General features: G+C 63.1%; 1 protein-coding gene across 1 annotated transcript in view; it reads left to right on the top strand.

Annotated features, from left to right (window-relative positions):
* The window catches only part of DLGAP2 (DLG associated protein 2), a 247632-nt gene that overhangs the window by 204982 nt on the left and 30604 nt on the right, over window positions 1-12046 (top strand). Inside the window, exons 9-12 of the mRNA XM_015591803.2 lie at window positions 4491-4819; window positions 5760-5801; window positions 10173-10258; window positions 11873-12044. Of these exons, the coding sequence (XP_015447289.2) occupies window positions 4491-4819; window positions 5760-5801; window positions 10173-10258; window positions 11873-12044 (629 nt within the window). The remainder of the gene's footprint in view (window positions 1-4490; window positions 4820-5759; window positions 5802-10172; window positions 10259-11872; window positions 12045-12046) is intronic.

Raw genomic sequence — 12046 nt, 5'->3', positions numbered from 1 at the left:
GGGGGCGGGGGCGGGGCGCGTCAGTTCACCCTCCCTGCTGCGACAGCCTGGAAGTGCTGCGGCTTCGGAGGTCACCGGGGCTCCTACGAGCTCTCCGTGAGCCGGGGAGATGTGGCTGCGGCGAGCAAGCAAATATTAGGCCTTTTTCCCCAAAATGATTTTTCAGTCGTTTCTACCCTTTAAGGCATTGGAGGTCATTACAGTGAGTTTCCTCTCACTCGCTGGTTAATAGCCTGTCAGACGAGCTGGGTCATGGGGTGAGTGTACAATTTAAAGTTCCTTCTGCCACCAAATGTATTTTATTTTTTTAGAAAACCCGGAACTGACGTAGTTAAGAGGAAATCTCACTCAAACAGGAGCCGCGCCTCCCACTTAGATTTCAACGGGAAGGGGCCGCAGCGTGCGTCTGCGCACAGCCGAGGCTCCGGTCTGGCAGAGTGAGACCTCAGCCCGTGTCGCGGTCAGGGGCCCGGCAGGGTCACCGTGCTCAGCAGCCAGAGAGGCGCCCGCACCCCAGTTCCAGCACGTGGTGGCTGGCGCACCTCGGAAGACGCTCAGACCCCTGCGAGCTCCACCCCTGCCCCCAACACAGGGACATGGCTCCACCCCCCGGCAGGGCCGGCATGGCGCCCGGGGGTGGCAGGCCCTGCCCAGTTGTAGCCGCGTGTGCACATGCGTGTGTGCGTGTGCGTGTACGCATTGTGCACGTGTGTGAGCTCCTGGGAGAACGAGCTGCAGCTGTCATGAGCGCACACGTGGTAACTCGGTACCGATCACCACGGTAACGAGGGTGGGGCCGAGTTCGCGGCGACGGCAGCCCCCCAGGCACGGTGACAGGGCCTCGTCCTGACCACCACACACAGTGGGTACCCCGTCATGTGCTGGCCTCTGCTGGCCCCCCATTAGCTCCGTCCCGACCTCCGCGACAGCACGTGGAGAGAGAGCGTGTTTCCCTTTCGCAGACAGAGTTCGCTGAGCCTGGCGGGACGTGGTCGCCAAGTCATGGTGGCCGCGGCCTCTCCTGGAGCGGGGCGGTCCCTGTAGCCCGCATGGCCCAGGAAGGAGGCGCATGGGGTGCCCTTCCTGTGGGGTTCGGTGCAGGAGCCCAGGCACGCCCTGCTCTGTGGGGTCAAGAGGCTGCAGCCGCAGCTCAGCGCTCGGCGTGGAGGCAGCAGCCGGCGGATTTGCACCTCGGCTCCCGGAGCTGACCGCTGCGCTGTCGGGACATGAGGATGCAGGACGTGTCAGCCAGGGCCAGGCCTGAAAGCACGTTCCCGCTGCGGGGAAGGGGGAGCTGTAGGGTGGTCCTTTGGTGTCCCCCAGGAAATGTGTGATTTGAAGAAAAGGTAGAGGCTTTTACACTGTAGCTCTAGAAAGCCAGTGTGGCCAGGGGGCTGGCTGCGGACCACCGGGAGAGGCCGATCGAGTCTCACAGAGTCCTTCGAGAGAGGAGCATCTTTGTGCTGGCAGCGCTGACCCGCGATGCTCCGTTCCTGTGGCCCGGCACTGTGCCCGTCGCATCGAGTGCAGAGCACGTGGCAGGGTGGGCCGTGTCTGCTGGCCCCGTCGCGCGTCCTCACCCACAGGCCCACTCCGGCCGCTTCCCAGACTCAGCCCCCTTAACCCCCGAGCCCCTGCCCTCGGGCCCAGCCCCCACGAGCACGTAGCAGCCAGGCTCTTAGACTCCAGGTGAGGGCTCGCTGTAACCGGCGACCCTGAGTCACAGCAGCGGGAGAAGCTACAGCCCTTGCAGCGGCCACAGTAACAGCTCCCGTGGCATCTGCCCCGTTGAACTGCGGGTCTTTGTAAAACACCCGTGGGTGGTTTGGCAGTGGACGATAATGGGGTGTTACTGTGCTTCATGATGACGACGGCTTTGCCAGAGGTGACGTCCACGCTGCGAAGAACTGGCTTTTCCAGCAGAGCAAAAAGCACGTCCGTGGGTCTCTCCAAACGCTGATGAGAGAGGAGCCTGGGGGACACCTGGGCCTCGCTCCCGCGGTCAGGACGCCAGTGACCACCGTCGGCCGGACGCCCGCGTGCCCACCAGCGCTGTGCCGGCCAGGGCTCCGACAGGCGCAGCCGGGGACCGAGCCGCGTCGCTTGTGTGCAGGGCGGGCTCACGGCCGCGTGACACGCCGGGAAGCAGCAGGAAGCCTTCGCCGCGTCGGCCCAGGGTCGGCCCTGCCGGCTCCAGTCCAGGCACAGGCGCGTCGTCTTTATGTGTCTGGAGGCTGGTGCCCCCTTTTAATTAATTCGTTAAGAAACTATGCTGCGTAACTACTTTTTTTTGCAAGGAAATCAATTTTAAATTCATATTATCACCCTGTGGCAAATACACTGGAAGGTGAGAAGCGGTGTTATTGCATTTTCCTGTGATCGTGAGATTTTTTTTTTTTATTTGCAAGTTATTGACACAAGAAGGAAGTTTTAGTTGTGCCCGTTGTTCAGACTCTGCGTTGTGCTAGATCATTGGAGCAGCAGTGGAAAGAACCCTTTGAGAATAACTGGAATAGTGAGCCGGGCTGGAAATAAATTTCACTGCGTGCAGCGGCCTAAATGTTCTGAGATCTTCGTACCGAGCTCATCTGTGAAACACCACTGCAGCGCGGGTGCGTGCGCCGGGGAGATGGTCACGGCTGCAAGAGTCTCCAGTGTGCCGTTTTATAACCTTGTCGCGCTGACCAGCCTCTGTCAGCCTGTGAAGACGAGCGTAACTGTATCCAGACAGACGTAACTTTTTCATCTATGTGCTGAGATTTCTCTGTTGCTTTTCGTCGTCACTGCCACTATTTCTGGGACTTGAAGTTTCTTCAGAGTCGTATTTCTGCCTGAGACCCGAGCAGAGTCAGCGTTGCAGTGCGAGGCGGGCGGCGGAGCTCGCTTCCTGCTGGATGGAGACGCCGGGAGACAGGCCGTCGAAGGGAGAGATGCTGCCCGCGGAGGGGCCACCTGCCTCGCGTGGCGTGCGGACATGTCCGTCAGCGAGCTCCCCCACTGTGGCTGCCGCGCCCCCTGGCCCGGGGCGCTTGGTGCCCTTGATGTGGCACCATGGAGAAGCTCTCAGTGGACCGCGGCCGTCACAGTGGTGCGTGCCCCTCACGGCAGTCCCTACGCAGGGTGACGGAGAGGGGGTGCCAGCCCTAACCACCAGGCAGGAGGAAGTGACAGGCTGGTACAGAGTGCTCTGCCTGCGTCCGTGCCCTGCCCTCTCCCCGGGGCAGGTGCATCCCCCAGGAAGGGTCCCTCCTCCCGGAGCGGCTGACGGTGTCGCTCTGGTCTGCACACGCACGTCCCTTGGCCTGGGGCAATTCCTCACTGTGGGGCACCCACACACTGGGTGGTGGTCAGCAGCCTCCTGGCCTCTACCCACCAGGTGCCAGCGGTACCACCCCCACCACTGTGGCGACCAGGAATGTCCCCAGGTGTTACCAAGCGTCCCCGGGGAGACAGCAGTGGGCCACCAGGCAGAGCACCACTGGCCAGGCCATCACTGGGACCCCCAGGGCGGACTCCTCACCCGCCGTGTGCCACGTCGGTCCAGAGTGCTGCCGGGAGCTGGACCCTGCAGGCTGGACCCTGGCCTCCCGCACGCTGTCACTGAGCAGACGCACTGATGCCCCCGCTGTTTCCAGATAAGGAAAAACAGTCAACCCCAGTGGGAGACCCGTCCATACAGAATGGGGACTGGGGCCAGTCCATCGTCTGTGAAGATGGGTCACACCTGGGCCGGCCGGGCAGGTGTGCCCGATGGATTCCCTGTGGCTCCTGACGGACACTCGACTGCATCCCATGTCCAGTGTCTACCTGTCTGTGGCGGAGCCGCTGTGCAGCCTGCACGCAGACCTCTGCCAGGCAGGAGGGGGGACAGGCGGCTGGGCACGGGCCAGCAGGTGAGGCCGGCGGGACAGGTCCGCAGGCCCGGCGCCGCTTCTCAGCATTCACACCCCGTGAGAGCCCGCGGGGGCAGACGCCTTCTGACGGCACGACTTCTCCCTCGTGGAGCACCTGTTCGGGAAGCGGTTTTAGGGCGCAGAGAGTGGAGAGCAGCCGGCTTCGTCACGTGCTGGCGATCACGCATGGTGGTCTTAGGAGCTTCTGACCGTTTACACAGATGTTTCTGCCTTGATCTGACCGTGATTGAGTACATGCTGCTTTTATAAAACGAGCGTTTCCCCGCGGTGGCCCGGCCCGCGTGGATGTGGTGTGGCAGCCTCTGCGCGGCATGGCCCAGGCTGGAGGAGGGCGGGCCCCCTCCCGCGTTGTGCGTTCCTCGCTGAGTTTATCAGCTCTCGCTGTCTCTGCGTGTCCGTGCAGGCCGTGTCCGTGCCCGCAGCCTAACCCCACACGTGCACCGTTAGCTCGGGCTGGAGGTTGAATGGACTTGCTTGGCAGGTCCTAGGGAGGGGACGTGTGGCCGCGGTCGACCAGACTTCCGTGCAGGCAGAGGGGACATGCTTGTTGACTTGGGGCTTGTGTTTCTCTTGCAGCTGCCTCATATACAAATTACAAGAAGACGCCGCCCCCTGTCCCCCCACGGACCACCTCCAAGCCTCTGATCTCGGTGACGGCACAGAGCAGCACTGAGTCCACGCAGGACGCCTACCAGGATGGCCGTGCCCAGCGGATGGTCCCGTGGGCCCAGGACGGCCGTGGCCTCTACAACTCCACAGACAGTCTGGACAGCAGCAAGGCCTTGAACCTGGCGCTAGAGACGGCCGCCGCCCAGCGCCACGCGGAGAGCCAGAGCGACCAGGCCATCCTGGCGTCCAGGGCCGAGGAGTTCTCCAGGGGCTCGCGCCCCTCCATCGGGGTCCAGGTAGCCCCCAGCCCGCCATCTGATCCTTGGGGGACAGGCCTTCGAGGGGCGGAGGCACCAGCAGGGCCCCCGCTCATGTGGCCAGCCTACGGGCAGAGCACATGGCCACCCAAGGACGCCCGGATCCCCAGCCCCCACCCCCACTGGGCATTGTCCGGGGCCACTGGTCACCCAGGAAGCGTGGAGACAGGTTATTTTGATGCTTAGGAAGGAATTTTTGTTGAAACTGATTTTTCAAAAGCTTTTTGGTCTTGTGGCCAAATAGCTGGGGGCGGGAGGTATTGGTCGTTGGGGATACAGGTGGGGTGGTGGGTGTTGGGGATACAGGTGGGGGGGTGTTAGGTGTTGGGGTTACAGGTAGGGGGTGTTGGGCGTTGGGGATGTAGGTGGGGGGGCCTCTGGCACAGAGCTGGGGGCTGTGGTCTCGGCACTGGTGCGGGCTGCCCGGCCCTCAGCCGTGGTCACGAACGCCGTGCCCGTGGCCTGGACCCACTGAGGGCCCAGACACCTGCCTGAGACGCGGACCTGGCCAGGCCCTCTCTGCCCGGCAGGTGGCACTGCCGCCCCCTCCTGCCTCCCTCACTCCCACCGGCCCGACACGTCCGTTCCCAGTGCATGGGAGGCGAGGGCGCCTGCGGGTGCTGGGGCCGCCCTTGCTCTCCTCTGCCCGCCCCAGATAGCGCAGGACCCCGCTCGCCCCCGCAGGATCCCCTCGCCCTGTCTCAGGGACCACCCCTTCCCCGGGACAGGGCGAGCGAGCTCCTGGGCTCTCTCCAGGCACTGCTGCACGCACTCTCGTCACTGCCCGGTCATCTGGGCCCGGCCCAGTGCGAGCTTTGACGTCGGTTCGGCGCCAGGGAGGAGGGTGCGCTGGGCGTCCGGGGACGGGGAGCCGGGGGTCCGAGCCAGGCCCCACACCGTGGTCCGTTGTTTTGTTTAGGACTCTGAATTCCCAGAGCGCCAGCCATATCCAAGGTCAGATGTAAGTACAAAATGCTCACACGTGAGTTTTATCTGTCTCTGTTTTCCGGATGTTCATGCAGCTGCGTTCATCCCGTGTCCTGATCCCATGTGCCAGGCACTCTGCTGGGAGCCCCCCACCCCAGTGTGTGATCCATGGCACCCGTGAGGGTGAGGCTGGGGTCACGCAGCCCAGGGACCTGCTGTGGCCATGGCCGGCTCCCAGGACAGCCAGGCTCCCAAGCCACATCTCAAGGGAAGACGTGCGACGTTCTCGTGCTGTCAGGTGGCTCCGCGTCCCTGGTGCCCACGCGCCCTTGTGCTCACCGGACGCCCGCCCCCTTCCCGCACCCACCCCCACGGGGCACGTGCAGCTCCGTCTTCACCTGACAGTCGTGGGCACGTAATTCTGAAGCCAGAACATTAGGTCGTGTGGCCGGTAAAGGAACCCCACCTCAGCCTCCCCATCACCCCACACGCTCACGCCCTGCTCCCCCACCCGCGTGCAGCCTTCCCGGGCGCCGTCCCCCCACTGCGTGGTCTGTGACAGCCTGGCCATGCCTTCGGCCTCCTGACACCCCAGCGCCCAGCACAGTGCCTGGCACACAGCAGGTTCTCGGTAAGCGTCGGGCACGTGAGTGGACGGCGCGTGGCCGGTGGATGCGAGTGAGCGTGTGAGGGCGTGTGCCGTGGGGTCCCCGGGGTCCCCTGCCCTTCACCACCGCCGAGCGCGGTCTCACGCGAGCTCATAGCCTGGCTGTCGTCTCGTTAAAGTGCCTCAAAAAGCCGGGAGGGAAGCATTGTCACAACGACGCCAGTGCCAGGACCCGGGAGTGTGGGCGTGAGGCGGGGGCAGCCGCTCGGGGCCACGGAGACCGTGAGGGGTGGTCCGGGCAGGCGAGCCCCACCGCGGAGGCTCCGAGGGCCCCGGGAGGCGGCCGAGGACAGCACACGTCACTGTGCCCGGGCCTCCTGCGGCCCAGGTGCCCTCGTTACCACGCCTACGTCACAGGTGAGACGCGGAGGCTCAGGGGTCAGCGACTTGCCTAAGGCCACAGGGCCGTGATGTCCCAGCCCCCGTGGAGGCCGGGAGGGTGGAGTCCGCCCGCTGTCCGCGGCTGCCCGGAAGGGGGGCGGCCCGAGGCGCCCGAGCCTGCGTGCTCGCTGTCCCGGGCCCTCAGCCGCTGGGACGGTGCCGGCCCCACATGCTCGACTGCACTCGGTGCCAGGTTCCCGCCCGGCCACAGACGTGCTGCCCAGGGCCATGGCTGCCAGGGGACCGGGTGGCAGCCGAGCACGTGCGCACAGTGGGCGTTCCGTGCGAGAGCTGACGGGCAGCTGTTTGTGCATCTGCCTTGAAGCAGCCGCACCCTTGCAGCGTGACAGCCCAGCCAGCTGTCCGTCATCAGGCTGAACCCTGCCCTGGTCCCCTGCCACCGCTCCTTGGCAGTGGTGACACCTAACCGCTTCTTGTGCTTGTCTTTGTTTTTACGTGTGGTTCTCTGCTGTCTCGTCGGGGGAGGGGGGGGGTGAAACCGTTGAAAGTGTCACTGTCCCCAGATTCTGCTGCAGTGTCTGAGATCCAGGCACCCTTCAGCCCCATCTTTAAGTGGGTTCTGTCAGCAGGCTCGGCTTGAGCCCCTCACACGGTGCCCAGGGAGGCCTCTGGGTCCCCTGGGGCCTGACCGCTCTGCCGAGAGGGGGCACTGCCTCCCCCGCGACCACCCCACCCCCGCTGGGCACTGAGCCCACACACACCACGCTTGCAGAAAGAGAGGTCACTTAGCATAAGCGATTTGCTGACGCATCTTCTCTGTGCCTGGGACGTAATGGGTCAGGTAAAAATGAAGATGCGCGTTTATTTCTCAAAACGCTGAAAGCCGTTCGCCTCGTGTCTGGAGTTCTCTCTTGGGCAGAGGCACCTTGTGCGCCTGCGTGAGGTGGTCCGCTGCAGGCGTTGGCGTCCTGGCCCGGGGTCTGTCACACTCCACCTCCGCCCTTCCAGGAAGGGCCGTGCCTGGCCCGGGCGGGGACAGGGCTCCAGCGTCCGCCGCGGACGGGCTCACCGGATCCAGCCTCCGGCGAGCGTTTCGCACCAGCCACACGCCCTCAATGTCTCTCGCTTCCGAGATCAGGAAGAAAGGACTCAACAAACTTGGAAGACGCAGGTCAGGGCCCCACGGCTGGTGCAGAGTCTGACTGGCTCCGAAAACCACGATTTTGTCTTTCACTATGAAAATAAGGCACTTAAGATGGAGGAAACGTGGCGACTAGAGAAAGGGGCCCTCTGCTGTGGTTTAGCCGTTCCAGCCCCTCACATGGGACGCCGACATGTCTGTGAACGTGCGAGCGTTTGGGGCCCTTGGCGTCCATGCCGCCTGCCGCGGCCGCGCCGGCCTGGGCTGCGCCGTGAGCCTCCGTCACGCAGTGTTCATGGCCGTCACCTCAGTGACGGCAGGTGCTCTGTGCCCCCAGTAGCCCCGACTTCGCCGTCTCCCTGTTGTCTGTCCCCCATGCGTCACCTCATAACTCACGCTGTGCCGACCTCACACGTTTATCAGAATTCAAGGTCATTTCTTTAGACTAGAATCCTAACAGTGGGATATGTGAGGCAAATGTTCTGAATGTTCTTATGAAAATCAGGGCTCTTTCAGTTACAAAAATGTTTCTGAAAGTGTACGTGTGAATCAGTATCAACCACATTGTGTGTCTGTGTCGACGACATCTCCCGACACCGTACCCGTGCCTTTGGCCCAGCGCCCCCGTCGGCTCTGAGCGGACCCACAGAAGCTTGTGTCCCGTACACGTGCAGACAGGTGTTTGTAGCAGCATCATTTATGATGGCAGAAGACTAAAGATAAGCAAATCTCCCTTCCACAGAAGACAGTAAGTAAATGAGCTTGAAGGCACGCGAGGCAGCTCAGCGTGCCCTGTGTGTGCAGTGAATAGTCTTCGTGCCCAGCACGAGTAGTAAATAAAATTTATTAAAGCTCCGACCCACGTAAAACTGGAAAGGGAAACGATGACCACGAGCAGACGTTTCATTCGGGAGTGACCCTCCAGGTGTGCTGGGCCCGTTTCCTCCGCAGCTGCTGTGGCTTCGTGCTCCTTTGCAGACTCGCCGGTGACCACGGCTGTGCTCAGCGTCCTGCACTGGCTCAGGAACTAACCGGCAGCTCCGGGGTCCTGACGCAGCCATGTTTGTTCTGGCCACAGAGGGTCAGTACAGAGCCTGGCTCTGCGATCACCGAGGTCCGGGCCTGAGTCCCTGCTCTGCACCCCCGTGAGCTGTGCACCCCTGGGCAAATTTCTCGCCTCTGACTTCTTGGCTGTTAAGTGCGGCTGGAAGCGTGAGCAGGGGCGTCATGCGGACCCTGTGCAGATGTCCGTGTGCCTTTAGCATGGCGTCTGGCGCGCGGTAAACAAAATAAACAGCAACTGTTCCTGTCACCGTCTCTGTGAGCCACACCCTGGAGCAGCCCTCGGGGGCTCAGGCCTGGCCTTTGCAGTCGGCGAGTGCCTTTGCTCCTAGGACTCACGGAAGAGTCGTAACGACGTGTTTCCTGGTGTGCGTCCTACCCTTATAGCGATCGTCGATATTTTTACAAAATGTGTGTTTTACGACTTAGTTATGACATTTTGGATCGGAGTCAAAGTCCTGTTGACGCAGTCGGTGGCCCCTAGGGAAAAGGCGGAGGGACAGCCGGGCAGCTGGAATGACGCTCACGGCCGAACCTTTCGTCACAGACCCGAGAGTCTGGGGGTTTGGGGTTCTTGGTTTGTTTTGTTTACGGAGCATGCTGCGCTGGAGGCCTCGGTCTCTCACGCGTCACACTGCTGGTGACCCTTGAAATGCTTCGTGGGAGTGGGCTGACTTCATGGCAGATACGGCCGCAGCGAGAGTCCTGTGCAGTATGCTCCGTTTCTGCCGTGTCCTGGCATCGCCCTGCGGGCACAGTCCTGCTGGCAGACGTGGGACCGCTTCGTGTGGGCACAGCTGGGGCGGTGTCCCTGCCGCGATGTCTGTGGACGCAGCCGTCGGCTGCCTCTGCTAACTCGCTCGTTGGTCGTGAGCCCTCCCTGGGGCCGTCCTCACTACCTCTGCTGTGGGCCGTGGTGAGACTTCAAGCCCCGGAGCAGCGCAGCCCCGCAAAGCCGTCCTCTGCCCGAGCTGAGCCGATTCGGCAGCGCAGCATGGAGCTCAGGTGGCGGCACAAAGTGCGCCGGGCGGGCGGGCGCTGCACAGTTTCTGCCCCGTGACCGCGTTGCCGGGTCACGTGCAGCTCCCGTGAAGGAAACGGACGTGTGACTCACGGCACGGGGGGCGCACGCACGGTCGTCCCTGCCCGGGTCCCCGCCCCTGCTCTAACGAGGACGTTCTGTGTCGGACCAGGTGGAGACCGGCACGGACTCGGACACGGAGAGCCGCGGCCTGCGCGAGTACCACTCGGTCGGCGTGCAGGTGGAGGACGAAAAGCGGTAAGCGGCCCCCTCAGCGCCCCGGGTCCCGGGAGCCCCACGCCAGCCTCCAGCCTCGCCAGCCACCACTTACGCCCGCCACGTGCGGGGACAGGGTTGTACCCGGTTTCCACCGTCCGAGCACGAGTTAACATCTGCTCGCGTCCTGTTTTTGCAAGAGGCAGGGGAACGACCCCTTCCAAAGCAATGACCACCCGTGAGGCAGAGCGCCGACGGCTCTGAGAGTCAGTCCTTTATCCAAGGGGACGGCCCGGCTGACGTGAAGCAAATGCGTGTTTTCTCACCTTATTGCGTTAAAGGGAAAACACACACAGAGAAGGAAAGGCTAGCACCCTGAGGTGACCGCCACACTCCCCGAGGACCCCCTCAGGCCCTAGAGCACGGATACCTTGACAGCGCTGTTGCTTTGGGAACAAGAGCGGGGGGTTATTCTACATTCAGGATAGGATTTTAATGGCGCATTACACCGTGAACTTAACCAGCACCTAGTCGGTAAGGCCCTGGGTGCCTTCGCCCGTGGCGGGAAGCTTTAAGGCCCAGCTGTGACGCTGCTGAGGCGGAGAGCGTGAGACCACAAGCCCGTGGCTCCCTGGTGCCCAGGAGACACTGGGAGCCAACTGCACCTCAGGAGGCCAGAGCCACCTCCACCCACAGGGCACCCTCTCTGCCTCCAGCAGGGGAGACAGTGTCGAGTTCACTCAGCTGCAGCCACAGTTGTGAGCCGTCTGCGGCTTCAGTTGGTTGGGAGCCAAAGTGACAGCCAGGGTGTGGTTTAGAGGTGCGACCCTCACGCACACACGCGTACATGCACGGGTACACATACATGCACGCACTGCAGACATGCACACCCACAGGGCACCCTCTCTGCCTCCAGCAGGGGAGACAGTGTCGAGTTCACTCAGCTGCAGCCACAGTTGTGAGCCGTCTGCGGCTTCAGTTGGTTGGGAGCCAAAGTGACAGCCAGGGTGTGGTTTAGAGGTGCGACCCTCACGCACACACGCGCACATGCACGCGTACACACACATGCATGCACTGCAGACACGCACAGACACACGCACATGCACACGCACACACAGCGCTCACCCCGTGATACCTGCACTCAGACCCGCGCTTGCTCTCCTCGGCCATTTCAGCAGTCAGCTGTGTGGTCGTGGTGACCGTCACATACACGACACAGATGTCTTTAGAGCTGCTGCAGAGGTCAGAGTTCACACTCGCTGTTCTGCGTAGAGGACTCGGGGTGCCTCTGAGGTGCTCAGAGGGGAGGAGAGGTCACGCCCTGAAAGGCGGTGTGTGGGTGGGAGAGGCAGCTCGAGCTGTCACACGCGTGCGGCCCGTGGGGGTCGTGGGCGCTGAGCACGGCTCTGAGAGGAAGCCGTTTGCAGACGGCCGTCACGGTCTGCAGTGAACTCGGATCTGGGGTGTACACGCTGAGACTTAGGCGGGTGTTGGAGGCGCGCTGTTTGTAGGGGAGGCGCGGGGTGCTGGTGGCAGTGAGGTGACTGGCGCCCTGGCCTCCCCCTGGGCGGTGCGGTGCGTCCCCGCCAGCGGGACTGGGGTGCGCTCGCCCCGTCCGCTCAGAAAGCCTTGGTCTCTCTTCCTCCCTCCGTGCAGACACGGGCGTTTCAAGCGTTCCAACAGCGTGACGGCCGCGGTGCAGGCGGACCTGGAGCTGGAGGGCTTCCCCGGCCGCGTGGCCACGGAGGACAAGGGCCTGCAGTTCGGCCCGTCCTTCCAGCGGCACTCGGAGCCCAGCACGCCCACGCAGGGCGGGGCCGTGCGGACCGT

The sequence above is a fragment of the Pteropus alecto genome, unplaced genomic scaffold (genome assembly GCF_000325575.1).
Source record: "Pteropus alecto unplaced genomic scaffold, ASM32557v1 scaffold35, whole genome shotgun sequence".
Taxonomy (NCBI): Eukaryota; Metazoa; Chordata; class Mammalia; order Chiroptera; family Pteropodidae; genus Pteropus; species Pteropus alecto.
Note: the sequence above shows the minus strand (reverse complement) of the source record. Positions and strands in the feature narration are given on the sequence as shown.